Source organism: Thamnophis sirtalis, unplaced genomic scaffold (genome assembly GCF_051295495.1).
Source record: "Thamnophis sirtalis isolate CommonGarterSnake01/CBP01778 unplaced genomic scaffold, rThaSir2_p1.2 scaffold_1, whole genome shotgun sequence".
Classification (NCBI taxonomy): Eukaryota; Metazoa; Chordata; class Lepidosauria; order Squamata; family Natricidae; genus Thamnophis; species Thamnophis sirtalis.
Genome location: NW_028261381.1, coordinates 30,656,008 through 30,668,682, shown reverse-complemented (window position 1 = coordinate 30,668,682; position 12,675 = coordinate 30,656,008). Strand labels below are relative to the sequence as shown.

General features: G+C 36.9%; 1 protein-coding gene across 1 annotated transcript in view; it reads right to left on the bottom strand.

The window, feature by feature from the left end:
* Positions 1 to 1,449: 1,449 nt before the first annotated feature.
* Positions 1,450 to 12,675, bottom strand: part of PLA2R1 (phospholipase A2 receptor 1) — a 77,029-nt gene continuing 65,803 nt past the window's right edge. The window contains exons 25-30 of the mRNA XM_087709905.1: positions 10,896 to 11,064; positions 10,437 to 10,577; positions 8,059 to 8,175; positions 6,251 to 6,418; positions 2,331 to 2,363; positions 1,450 to 2,235 (exon numbers count right to left, since the gene is read on the bottom strand). Of these exons, the coding sequence (XP_087566031.1) occupies positions 2,018 to 2,235; positions 2,331 to 2,363; positions 6,251 to 6,418; positions 8,059 to 8,175; positions 10,437 to 10,577; positions 10,896 to 11,064 (846 nt within the window). The 3' untranslated portion in view covers positions 1,450 to 2,017. The remainder of the gene's footprint in view (positions 2,236 to 2,330; positions 2,364 to 6,250; positions 6,419 to 8,058; positions 8,176 to 10,436; positions 10,578 to 10,895; positions 11,065 to 12,675) is intronic.

Here is a 12,675-nt window from a genome sequence, read left to right as displayed (position 1 = left end):
TAACCATTTCCTTAAAAGCTAGACTAACTCAGCTAAGAACATAAATTCAGTCTTTATTACACATAAATATATACAGTAAAATTACTTCTCCGTGGAAATATTAAATTATGCATTTCAGTAGATCATATTTGATGCCCATCAGTACTGTATTATCATTAGTCTTTGGCATTTTAGCATTGTCCAAGTTGGCTTCATAGTTCATCCTTGTAATTCTAATGTTATATTTTCCTGACTAAATACAATTTGAAAGTCACAACAGTGGGAGATGTACTGTAGTCTCTTATTATAGTGTGAGCCTATACATATCTATTCAAAAGAAAATGGGATTACCTTCCAGTCACTGCATCCTGAACAACTTATTCCATGTTTTAAAAACAATGTCAGCTACTAAAAGTTACCCTTAAAATTTTTCTCTGCAAAATTTTTCTCCCCTGATGCAAACCTCCTTGCCTGCAGAACTAACTCTTAGCATACTAAAAGCACAGAACTTTAATTTCATGTGACAATCCACTCAAGTGTTTTCTTCTGCCACCTGGCAGGTTCAATTATGCTCTCTGAGTTGCAAATATGTGTCTGCCACATGCAGTATTTTTCTCCATACAGCTAAAAGGCTTCAGGGGAAGCAAATGAGAATTGGAAAAAAAATATTAAATGAAAATTTTGAAAAACAGGGTGAGGGAGATAGGAGTATTTAGTACTGTTTTTATTTTTTATAACAACAGCTTTAAAATATATTTATATATTTATATTCCTTGCAGAGCTGGTAATTTGTATCATTTTAGAGGGTCACTGAAGCACTTGGAAATAATATAAATCCTTCCATTCCCCACTATCCTGTCAGAGCTGAAGAAGCTTCTTGGATGAGAAGCAAAATGTCTTCAAAAGAAAAAAAAACAAGAAAGTCTAGTTGCTTTCTGAATAAGCACCTTTCGGACAACCATGACCTGGATGACTGAGAATCTCTACAGACTTTTAGTCATACATTTTGGGATGAACACCCTTTCGATGGTGTGGGTGTAGGAATGGATTTCCAGAGGAAAAAATTGCAGACTACAGAAACCAGGAGCACTACTCAGGTGACCCTGAGGACACAGATAAACCTCCAAGTGCTTCAACAACCCAAAAGGATGCAGATCACCAGCTGTCTGCAGGGAATATAAATCTTTCTATTCCCCACCATCCAGTCAGAGCAGAAGAAGCGAAACTTCTTCAAAAGAAAAAAGCAAGAAAGTCCAGTTGCCTCCTGAAAAAGCATCTTTGGGACAACAATGACCTGGATGACTGAGAAACTCTACAGACTAATAGTTTTAAATTTTTCATAGTTAGTTAGATTGTTTTGTTTCTAATGCATCACTGCAAAGCTACAAACTAAGAACTGAACTAAGAGCATAGTGAATGTTTTATTTTATCTTTTCAAAAAGTTGTGGAAGAAAAGAAAAGAAAAGAGGAGCTTCCCCTTGGTCCAGAATCTGGAAAACATTTTTACTGGACAATAATAGGATTTGATTTATGAACCTGAAATGAGCATCATACATGGACATGTTCTTGGAGTACCAGCTTCAATAGTAAACAAGAACAAACACAAATGAATGACAGAATAACAGAGTTGGGGGGACCTTGGAGGTCTTCTAATCCAGCCCCTATTCAGGCTGGAATCCCTATACCATTCCACACAATCTCTTCTTAAAAACTTCTGGTGTTGGAGCACCCACAATGTCTAGAAACAAGGTGCTCCACTGATTAATTGTTCTCACTGTCAGGAAATTCCTGCTTAGTTCTAGATTGGATCTCTCTTTGATCAGTTTTCATCTATTGCTCCTTGTCCTGCCTTCAAGTAGGTCTTAATTGAGTTTTACTGCAGATCTTGTTCCATTGAAAAAAAAAATGGACTATCTTAAATTTGGAGGGAGTAAAATGCCTAACAATATGATGTAATCAGTTCATGAAATTATTCTTGTTTACAAAGATGGGCGCCCATTTGCAGCAGCATTAAATGTATTAAATGAATGAGGTTGCATTAAAGAACATCATTCCTCTCCAAGCTGGAAATGAGAATGCTTTCTTCGGCAACAGGAACTTCAGAATGAGCTTCTGTAAGGCAGGCATTTCTGAAGCACATGATAGTTCCAGATACGCCACTGGGTCTTGGCGAACACCACAAACATGTTGCTATGGCACTAACAGCTATCAGCAATGCAGATAATATCACCAGGACGAATATCCTATGATATGATCCTTGAAAAAGAGAGTGAAAGAAAATAAAAAGACTGATAGTAACAGTTTTAGTTTCATCTTTAGGAATTAAAATATGGGAAAATGATGTCACATACCTTTCACTGGTGGTACTGCAGTCTCATGATAATCTGAAAAATAATGCACAATTAGCTACTTTATACGTTAGAGACAACAGCAATATAGCTAGGAGTAAACACTGTGGTTGTACATGTCCTTAGAACCTGTTGGGTATCCTATTTAATTATTTTTAAAAGGTTTTTAAAAAAAAACAACAACTGGTACATGAAAAAAAAAATGTGCAAGTGCATTTCTAGACTATATCTAAATCCTTGACAGGCATTCTTAGACATTGTAAATGGTAGTTTTGCTTAGAACTGCATCTAACAGCCCAGAAAAAAATGTCAAAAGATGGAATCATACAAAAGATCATGTTGAATTATATGAGAGAAGTCAAGAAGCATCCAAAGTTTATCCTCTGATAAATAACCATTTCTTTTCTGCGTACCCTAGGAACAAGCAAATCCCATCCACAACTCCCATTAGCAATTATTTTATATTTCTCCAAAACTTCAAAATGTGCCTATCAGCCTCAAAAGATTGACTGCCTTAGATTTAATAATTATATTAAGACATTCCCCTTGAGCTAAATTTATCTCCTCTGAAAATTGTGAACGTTAAAAGGTTTGGTTAGGTAATAATATCAACAGTTTACTTGAACAAACCATTAAGTTTAAGGATTTTTTTCTGCTGATTTTATTCAGTATATAGAGTTATATATGTATAAACATTAATTATAGCTTTACCTCTTATGAGTGTATTATTTAGAATAAAAATAGATGCCAATAATTTTGGTCAAATATGCAAAAGTACTGGGTTTGATAGGGAATCTCCTAGGAGTAAGATAGCAATTTTTTGTTCAATTATTATCTGATTCATTCAGGTTTTTAATTTATTTATTTAGTGAAATGGCACGGGAAAATCCTTGTCCAATTCATGCTCTCAAATGTGGATTGAGGCATACCCTATCTACAGTGTTTGCCCCCATAAAGTATCTATGTCCAAATGATAAACTTCAGCCTCACTGAATTTTCATTAGTTGTAGTTGGGATCTTTGCAAGCCTTATGGCACTCATGTCTTTTTTTAGAAATCCAAATTCCTTAAGAGGTCCTAAATGTTTTATCCCCTTTAGGGACTGGTGGCTGCAAATAGTTTGCTTTTGGCCCAGCTAGGTCGATGTTTGCACAGAAGGAAGAGTTAATGTTTAAGCAATAACGTGGAGCTTATGGGTTTCCTACCCTTTGATTAGAATGTAAGAAGAGAAATAGTAGTTACGTATCCTTTAAACATAGGTTCATACCGAAGGAGGAGCTGACGTCGCAATGACATGACGTGCAATCTTGGTGCTCCAAGATCACAGTCGATACTTTTGCCACTGGACGATCCTTTTGGACCTAAACCGTCCCGAAGAGACGGTGACAGGGAAGAGTATGTCCTGCTGATCTCAGGGACACCACAAAGTCCCTGATTGATCCAGGAGAATCTTTTTTTGCTGGTGACAGAATCGCAGCCATTGAAGCTGCTGAAGTTGGGACAGCTGCGGAAAGGGAGGAAAACAGAAAGAGAAAGTGTGTCCATCTGGTGAGGAAATCTTATTATTATAAAAGAGACTACCTCCAAAAAATTAAAGCTAAATTAAATTTGAAAACAGAAGAGAACAAGTGGCGAAATTAAGCTACATTAAACAGTGTGTTATCCTTTTTTAAAAATTTTCTTTTATGGATGGAACTTTTGCAAATGTTTCCTATTCTGTAAATTGAACGGATTAGTTTTTCTTCTTCTACTTTTTACATTCTTTTTTTATACCTATAGATTGAAAGCTTTTTCCTTATTTTTATAATGCTGGATTGGATGGTTGTTGTTTTTTTTTTTGCTCCATTTAAGAATTTTGTTTTCTTTAAGCCTGGAATATAAAGAAGATATAAAAGGAATACAAAGAGGGCTGAATTAACAGAGGGAAATGAAGTTACACTGCCACTTGGAGGCTAGAGGCTTGGAAGGCTTGGAAATATTGTCTTTTCTTTTTTCTCTTTGATCATTTGATTTTGTATTTCAAGGTTCCTCAGCTTGTTTACAGAGAGTGATAGTGAGAAGACCATGGGTTGTTTATACAGGTGTTCTTCGGGAGCTTTATTGGCAGCTGGAGTGGAGTGAAAACAAAGCCTTGCCTTGAAAGATTATAAATGAACTTGCTTTAATAAAAAGTTTTGAATGCCAGAGTGGCAGTGTTTACATGTTGGAAGAATGGCGTAACATGAAAAAGAAACCTTAACATTGCAAAAGATTATGTTTGAAATTCAAAAATTATTAGAAGTAACAGAGAAAATTGAGACGAGATTAGAGAACATAGATTGTAGAACAGTAAAATTTGATGGAAAAATTGAGGATGTTCATCAAATGAAGAAAGTGGAGGTCAGAGTTCTAAAACTGAAGGAAAAAATAAAGAGACAAGAAAATTGTTGATACTGACAGTGAACTGAGCATGGTTAGAAATGGAAAGAGTGGAATATGGAAAGGGGACATAGATGGACTGGAGCTCTATCCCAGATTTCAAAGTATAGAAGAAGAAAAGAGAGAAGAATTGATGGAACTAAGGAGAGAAATTTTGTCAGAAGCACTAGTGATAACCAAAGATAAGCTGATCAAAGAAGCAGATGGAAGGTTTCGAGCTTATACAAGATATGCAATAAGCAATAAGTTGTGAAGAGAAGTCCATACAAAACTTACTAAGGAAATAATCAGTATACTAATGCCATAAATGGCAAGAGACATAAGACTGCACTATTACTGGAAAGACACAGGTTGATGTAATGAAAGTTTATAATAAAAAATTAAGTCAAATTTAGTTACATTTAGAGCATTATGTATAAAACGAAATGATAATGGATACAGTTAAATAATTGATTGATAATGATAATAATGCATATATATGTATTGGTTTGATAAGAGGAAATTTGATATAAATTGCAAATGGTGACTACGAAAGGAGGTTTAGAAACTCTGTTATTAAATATAATCAATTTTTATTTAGAACATGTTATAAAGATGTAATGTTACTGGATGATATTGGGAAGAGCTAATGGAATGCCATTATCTGGTTTTGCTTTAAATCTGAAATATTTTTATAAAAGGATGTAAAAACAATTATAGTCAAATGAGGGTTGAGGTATGATGATAGTAATATATATATTTGACGTAAAATTAAAGTGACCAGATTTTAAGATGGGTAAAGCGGGACACCATTGACGGGGGAAGGGGGCTCGGAGCACCTCGGAGCACCTGAGCTCTAAAAAAAAAAAGAGGGCTGTAAAACCACGAAGCGTTACCCCTGCCGCCAACGCTGCCTCCTCTGCCATGCTTTTGAGGAGGCTGACCCACTTGGCCCGGGCCCGAGCCTCCTCCTCACTGCATTGCCCCCGCTGGAAAGCCCCCCCCTGCCTGAGGCCACCGGACGCCTGTTGCAAAAACATCACGTGTTGGCGCGTGCACGTGCATGAGGGGAGGGAGCCTTGCCCCTCGTTGGGAGCTGTGAGCGAGCCGAGCGGAGGGAAGGAAACCACTACCCTCTAAAGGCCACATCGGGAACGACACTTCAGAGAAATAAAAACTTTTTTTTTAACGGCGTCCTTTTTAAAATTGATGATTCGGAGTCTTTTCTTTCTTTTGGAAAATTGGGACTTTTTGAACACGCCGCAGGACACGGGACAAATTTTGAAAAATCGTGTTTGTCCCGCCAAAAGCGGGATGTCTAGTCAACTTACTTAAAATATATGATTTGATATGAATTGTAGGTGATGACTGTGGAAGGGATGCACGGAAGTTTTTGTAACCAATCAACACACTTTCTACAATTTGTAATGGAAGATGGTTTTGTGGGGTTTTTTGTGTGTGTTTTGCCTGTTTGTGTTTATTTAAAAATAAAAAAAAAATTCTTTATAAAAAAACATAGGTTCATACCTGTGTTGGCTTTACATACAAATCCTTTTTTCTCATGACACGGTATTAACTTCCAAATGCCATCTGCAGTTGTCAAGACAATGCAGCTATTTCCTGTCCATTGACCCACCTCAGTGCCCCAGTTTGAATACTGAACTGGAGAGCCATCAAACCATATTAGCGTAGCATCTAAGGGCAACATTAGTGACATCATTAAAGTCAGAAGACTTCCAGGATCCATGCACAGGACCTCACAATTCCATTTATTATATCTGTCCACCCCTGGTATTTTCTAATATCAAAGTTACACCCAGTGGTGAAATTCAATTTTTTTTTACTACCAGTTCTGTGGGCATGGCTTGGTGGGCATGGCAGGGGAAGGATATTGCAAAATCTCCAGTCCCTCCCCACTCTGGGGCCAGCCAGAAGTGGTATTTGCCGGTTCTCCAAACTACTCAAAATTTCCGTTACCGGTTCTCCAGAACCTGTCAGAACCTGCTGAATTTCACCCTTGCTTACATCCATATATGGATTTGAGGGCACTGTGAACAGAGTACTACATTTGCATTGTATTTTATTCAAAAATGAAATAGTCCTGCGGCTTTGGAAATTAGGGGAGTGTTCTTCTAGTTCTAGTTATCTTCAAGGAAGATCGTGCATCATAACTGCAAGCTATTTCTCGTCATACAGTTTTATATCACAGTAGTCATTAAATGTTTATGAAAATGCAATTAACTTGGGAGCTGTCCATCTATATTCTCTTTTTACGACCTGAAATTATAGTTTTCAGAGTGTTTTGGAGGAAGTAGACTGCAAAGTAAACAATGAAAAACGAATGCACTCATTTTAAGTTCAAATTAATTTTTACTTCAGAGTCATTGCTATTCCTCTCTATTCCTTCAAAATACTTCTCTGTGTTATCCCTTAAACCTTTATGCAGAATGAAACAGTCTGCAAATATCTAAATGGATTTCTAAGTATGCATCTTCCTGTCATATATTAAACAACTTTAAAAAACACCTCACAGCTCCTTTGTGAACCAGATGACTTTGAAAAATAATTTCACTGTATGTTTAAACATGGGATACATAGACAAAGAATGTTGGTTCTAACAAAAATGATAAGACAGCCAATGTGGGATAATGGTTAAAGCACAGGGCTAAAAGTAGGAAGATCCAAGTGCTAGTAAGCTAAGAAAATGATAGTTCTCTCTCTCTTAGCCCAAGATACTTAGCAGAGTTGTAACAATATAATGGGGGAATTAAGAGGAGGGAACATTCTGCACATCACCTTGAGTTCCCATATAAAAGGTGCAATATAAATTTAATGTGTGTAATAAGTGTGGAAACTAGTTTATTGCACACATGCTTCCAGATTTCATTGGAGGTGAAGGCATGTCAAAGTTCAAGAGAGAAAAAAAGAGTAGAGATGGCTAAATACAACTGGCTTCCTTTTCACAGAATATGAAAGTGGTGACAGCGATAGCACTTAGACTTATATACCGCTTCACAGTGCTTTACAGCCCTCTCTAAGTGGTTTACAGAGTCAGCATATTACTCCCAACAATCTGGATCCTCATTTTACCGACCTCAGAAGCATGGAAGGTTGATGAGCAAACAAAATACCTAGCTCACTACAAATTGAAAATGCAGTAGGAACTAAGGGGTCCTATAACCAGAATATAAAGTAAAACAGTTATCATTTGCATGTTGTGTTAATTGGTGGCTCAGCTAATTTTAACTACCAAAGAAATTATATGTATATGCTCTGGGACAAAATCTCCAATAGTTGGATGTGATTTAATTCTTTCCTGGCTTTTTTTCACTTACTATCCATAAGGAAGTGAGTATTCAACCAAATCATTTCAACCAAAGAGCCAAAAGAATGTAGTTCTTCTAAAAGAAAAATATTTTCATCTCTGCCTTTGATTGTTAGAAGATTAGAACCTGAAAATGAACAAATGGTAGATTTATTATTAAGCAAATATACTTAGAATAAAAAATATATGCTCGTGCAAGATTTTACCTTTGGGTTTATTTAGAATTTGCTTTAAAGAGCAGAATTCCCGTATTATGTATTTAATCAATTTGCTGCAAGATTTCTGAATTAAGATTATAAAACAGCCAAATGAAACAAATACATTGTAAAGCCTGTAACTAATTAAAACAAAGCAAACCCAGAAGCACAGAAGAACATTAGTACAAGAACCATTAAAAAAAAAAAGTCGGGGGGATCACTTTTTCCTCTCAGCATGGAATACAAAAAGTAAAATATAGGTAGGCAATTGTGCCTGAAAAAGGCTGATCCATAACCAGGGCACCACTACTAAGAAGACTTTTTATTTATTTCTGTATTAATCACATTTATATAGCCGCCCATCTCATTAAAAGCGACTCTAGGTGGCATATAAGAATTAATAAAGCCAGATACATAAAAACACGCATTATAAAAATATAAAAATCCTTTTTAAGGTTATTGAAAGTCAGTTGGGGGTAGCATTTCAGGTGCTGTGAAGTATTTCAGCAGACTGTGAGTTTTGTTCTGCCTTAGGCATGTGAGCCATTTGGCTGACTTCCTTCTCTTTTTCAGCCCAACCGACCTCACAAAGTTGTGGGCAAACAAGAAGGAAGAAGGAATATTAAGTATGTTTGCTGCTTTTCGTTTCTTATAAAGTAATAAAGGTGGAATAAAACTCTAATAAACAAAAATTAAAAGCAAGCTATTATAAAATGTTCAAAATATACAAACCACAGAGAGAGAGAAAAAAATCAACCACAGTGGAGCCGTCTAAGAATGCATCCGGATTCCCTGGGATTCCCCCGGCCTGGTGTCATAATCAGATTTTAAGGAACTTCTGAAACGATAGCAGGGAATGGACCTAACCTGATTTCATGTTGTATGTGGGATACTCCATAAGGGAGACACCACAGCAGAAGAGGCCCACCTCCTGGGACCCATTAATTGTAAAGTCCTACTAGATGGTTTCTCTGCCAGGCATTTCCAAGAAGACTTCAAAGTGTAAAAACTGGAACGCACAAAGAACCCACCCTGCCTTTTTTCTACCTTAATGATTGTAGCTATCTCCCAGGCCTGCGTTCAAAACCCTTACTGATCTTAAACTAACTTCCCAGACTGGATCTAATAAGTACTTGCTTTCACAAGCTTTTCACCAAGGCCTTCCTAGATGTTCCCCAACAGCAGTGGAGATTCATGGGAAAGTTCCCTCACTGGAGTATGTAATAAAAAGGCTCATGATTATGCTTAGTCAGCTTGGCTATTAGTAATGCATGAATTCCACTGGCTACCATTACATATTTAGCAATGGTAAGAGTTATTTTAGGGTCTTGATATGCCAAAAGAAACTACATAAAATTCCTCTGTCTGGACTAAAATGGACTAAAAGTGCTCAGTAAAAATTAAATAAAAATAAAAGATGAGCTCATGAGTCAACACTTCTCTTTTCAGAGAAAGAAAGACTTTTCTACTTAGGGAATTTTCCAGACTTCATCACCCAGCACAGCTGAAAGCAAGAATTCCAGCCCAGAGAAGGATTTAAAGGTTTAGCGTTAGTATCAGATTGAAACTTCTAATGCATTATTTTATGCTGTTTTTAAGTATTGTTATTAAGAGGTTGTTGCTAGACAGGGAAATTATAATCATAACTATTTCACTTCAAATTCAATGAATTTCCTAATTTTTTTCCAAGGGCAATTTAATACATTGGATTTGCTCATGGTTTAGAAGCACATTTTACATGAAAAAACAATAACCCCTATCTGTATATTAAGATTTTCAGTGGGGAACTTCCAACACTGACATGGGGTGAGTAATTAAAAGGAAAATTGTCTTCTCATTAATTGCACCACTGGTATAGAACTCTGTACATATGGCATTCTGTGGATAAACCATCCTGTGTGCTGTACAGACAGATATGCTTTTATCACTTACTTCCCTTTGGACACCTAGTCAACTTTTTCTTGAGCTTTTTAAAAGCACTTTATTCCCGCTGACTTTCTTATGCGATAACTTAGTAGCTTTGGGGGATATAATTATCAATATATATTTATTTGATATTTCTATGCTACTTCATTCTAAATGGCTTAATGACATACAACAGTAGTAAATTAAAAATAACAGAAGAAACAAACCAACGGTGCTGAATAGGCAATCCGACAGCGTTAGGCCCCGGAATGTAAAATCTTCTCACCTTGCCTTTTGCAAAACTCCAATGCTTCATAAAAGTTCAGATTCTCAAAAACAGTAGAAAAGCTGTAGCAACTGCTGTTAAACCTTATCCAATGCACAGTTTTTTCATCACACAATTCCTTGTTTTGCATTGATTTCTTATCTATGACAAGAGGAACAAGTGGGAGTATTTTTTTCAGCATTATCACAAACATTGCATTTGTCCATTAAGTTTGCATTTAAAAAAAATTAATTTGTCCAACCTCATGTTTTTAATGTCATGATTTTGTATATTTTGTGTCTTGGCTTGGGCAGAAAATTGGGCAACTCTGCTATTATGTTCTAATGAATCCCACTCCCTCCAAATTTTCAAGCATTACATAAGTTTTAATATCCCCGATTCAGTTGCTACTTTCAAACAAGCCAAAATGGGTTATATTTACCAAAAGTGTTTCAATGTTTAACATAAGAGCCAACTTACTTGGTGGAATGTGGCAAATTGCACCGTTCAAAAGCTCTTCACAGCCAGTATTTTTCCAATGTCCCTTAATATCAATGTAAACACACTGTCCTGGACTATGTGTTTCCTCTTCTTCCCAAAATGTAAAAAAAGGCCTGGTGCCATCTGACCACTCAAAGGGAAGGCCATTCTGCCAAAAGAAGTATTGGATTAATCTCTGCAGGTCATTAACTCAAGAGGATTTTATGTAGCAACTGCAATTGGATAAGGTACTTCATGCTACAGAAATGAAGCAATTCTGTTTGAAGTGAGGAGTGGTTTAAGATTCTTGAGTGAAGTGATCTGGTCTTGTCCGGTAGTTCCAGTTATCCAGAGGAGGCTTCAGAGCATTTTTTAAAAACCTCTTCAAGTTAATAGAGCAACCAGATAAAAAGCTCAAGAGCAACATGAGATGAAGCACTGTGACTGCTTTTCTTTTTTGAAGCAGGGAATGAAGGCCTATTACCCCATAAAGTAGTTTTTAAGGGAGGTTTCACATGAACCTTTTTTTAAAAAGCCAAGCATCTCTACCAAGAGATGCTTGGCTTTTTGTTACTTGTCTTTTTATTATTTAAAAAATGTAAATGTAAAGGTTACCCTGGCATATACAGTATGTGCTAGTCGTTCACGACTCTAGGGGACAATGTTCATTTCTGTTTCAAAGCCGAAGAGCCAGCGCTGTCTGAAGACGTCTCCATGACCATGTGGCCAGCATGACTAAAAGCTGAGGATGCACAGAATGCTGTTATCTTCCCACCAAAGGTGGTTCCTATTTTTCTACTTGCATTTTTTACATGCTTTTGAACTGCTAGGTTGGCAGAAGCTGGGACATGTAACGGGAGCTCACCTTTCGATCAACAAGTTCAGCGTCTTAGCCACTGAGCCACAGTGTCCCTACTTTTTTTACTATTTACTTGGGATTAATATACTTTATTCACTCTTGTTTCCAAGAAAGGGATGTAAATGATTAGAAAAGTTATTTTCCCTATTTAATATTCATAAAAAACCATTGATCATTCTTTTTAAAAAAAAGGAAACTGCTTTATCCTATGTCAGATCACTGAACCTTTCTCTTGCCAATACTGAGATTTCAAACAGTATTATATTTCTTGCCTACAAAATACAGCATTACCAGTGAAATGAGGCCTTTCCCAGTTTAAAAACGAAATTTATAGTGTCAAACAAAGACACTGATGAACACGAAGCTGTGATCAAGTTTTTGTTAAGGTTCGGTTTTCATGATGTTAAAGCATATTAATGAATCAAGAAATCAGCTCCCTCTGGGGCAAAAGTCATCTCTCTACAACTCTTTTAACCCAGTACAATATTTCCACTGGCTGAATGGAAAGCAAATTCTTTCTTCTGCATGCGGAACTTTTTGTCATCCTAAAATGATGACATCCTGAGTGTTGGAGACATCCTACATGAAAGAGCTCTCAAAATGGTATATACCGTTGCTGCGTACCGGAAGTGTGCATGCACCCATAATGCAATGCATACATGACCTCCCTGCCCGCCCTGCCCCCACGCATGCACACGCAACCCCCCCAGGTTCCCATGCTCTCCACGCATACATGCGCATCCCATGGATGCAGCTTTGCTTGCTTCTGCAGTCTGGTTTCAGGAACGTCCGGTACTGGTCCACGGACCAGAGGTTGGGGATCCATGATGTACACCACTATCCATGTCTGATAAATTCCAACCAGTCAAGTGGTACCTCCTGGTAACCAATGTAATTGGAATAGGGGAAAAAAAACCCTAA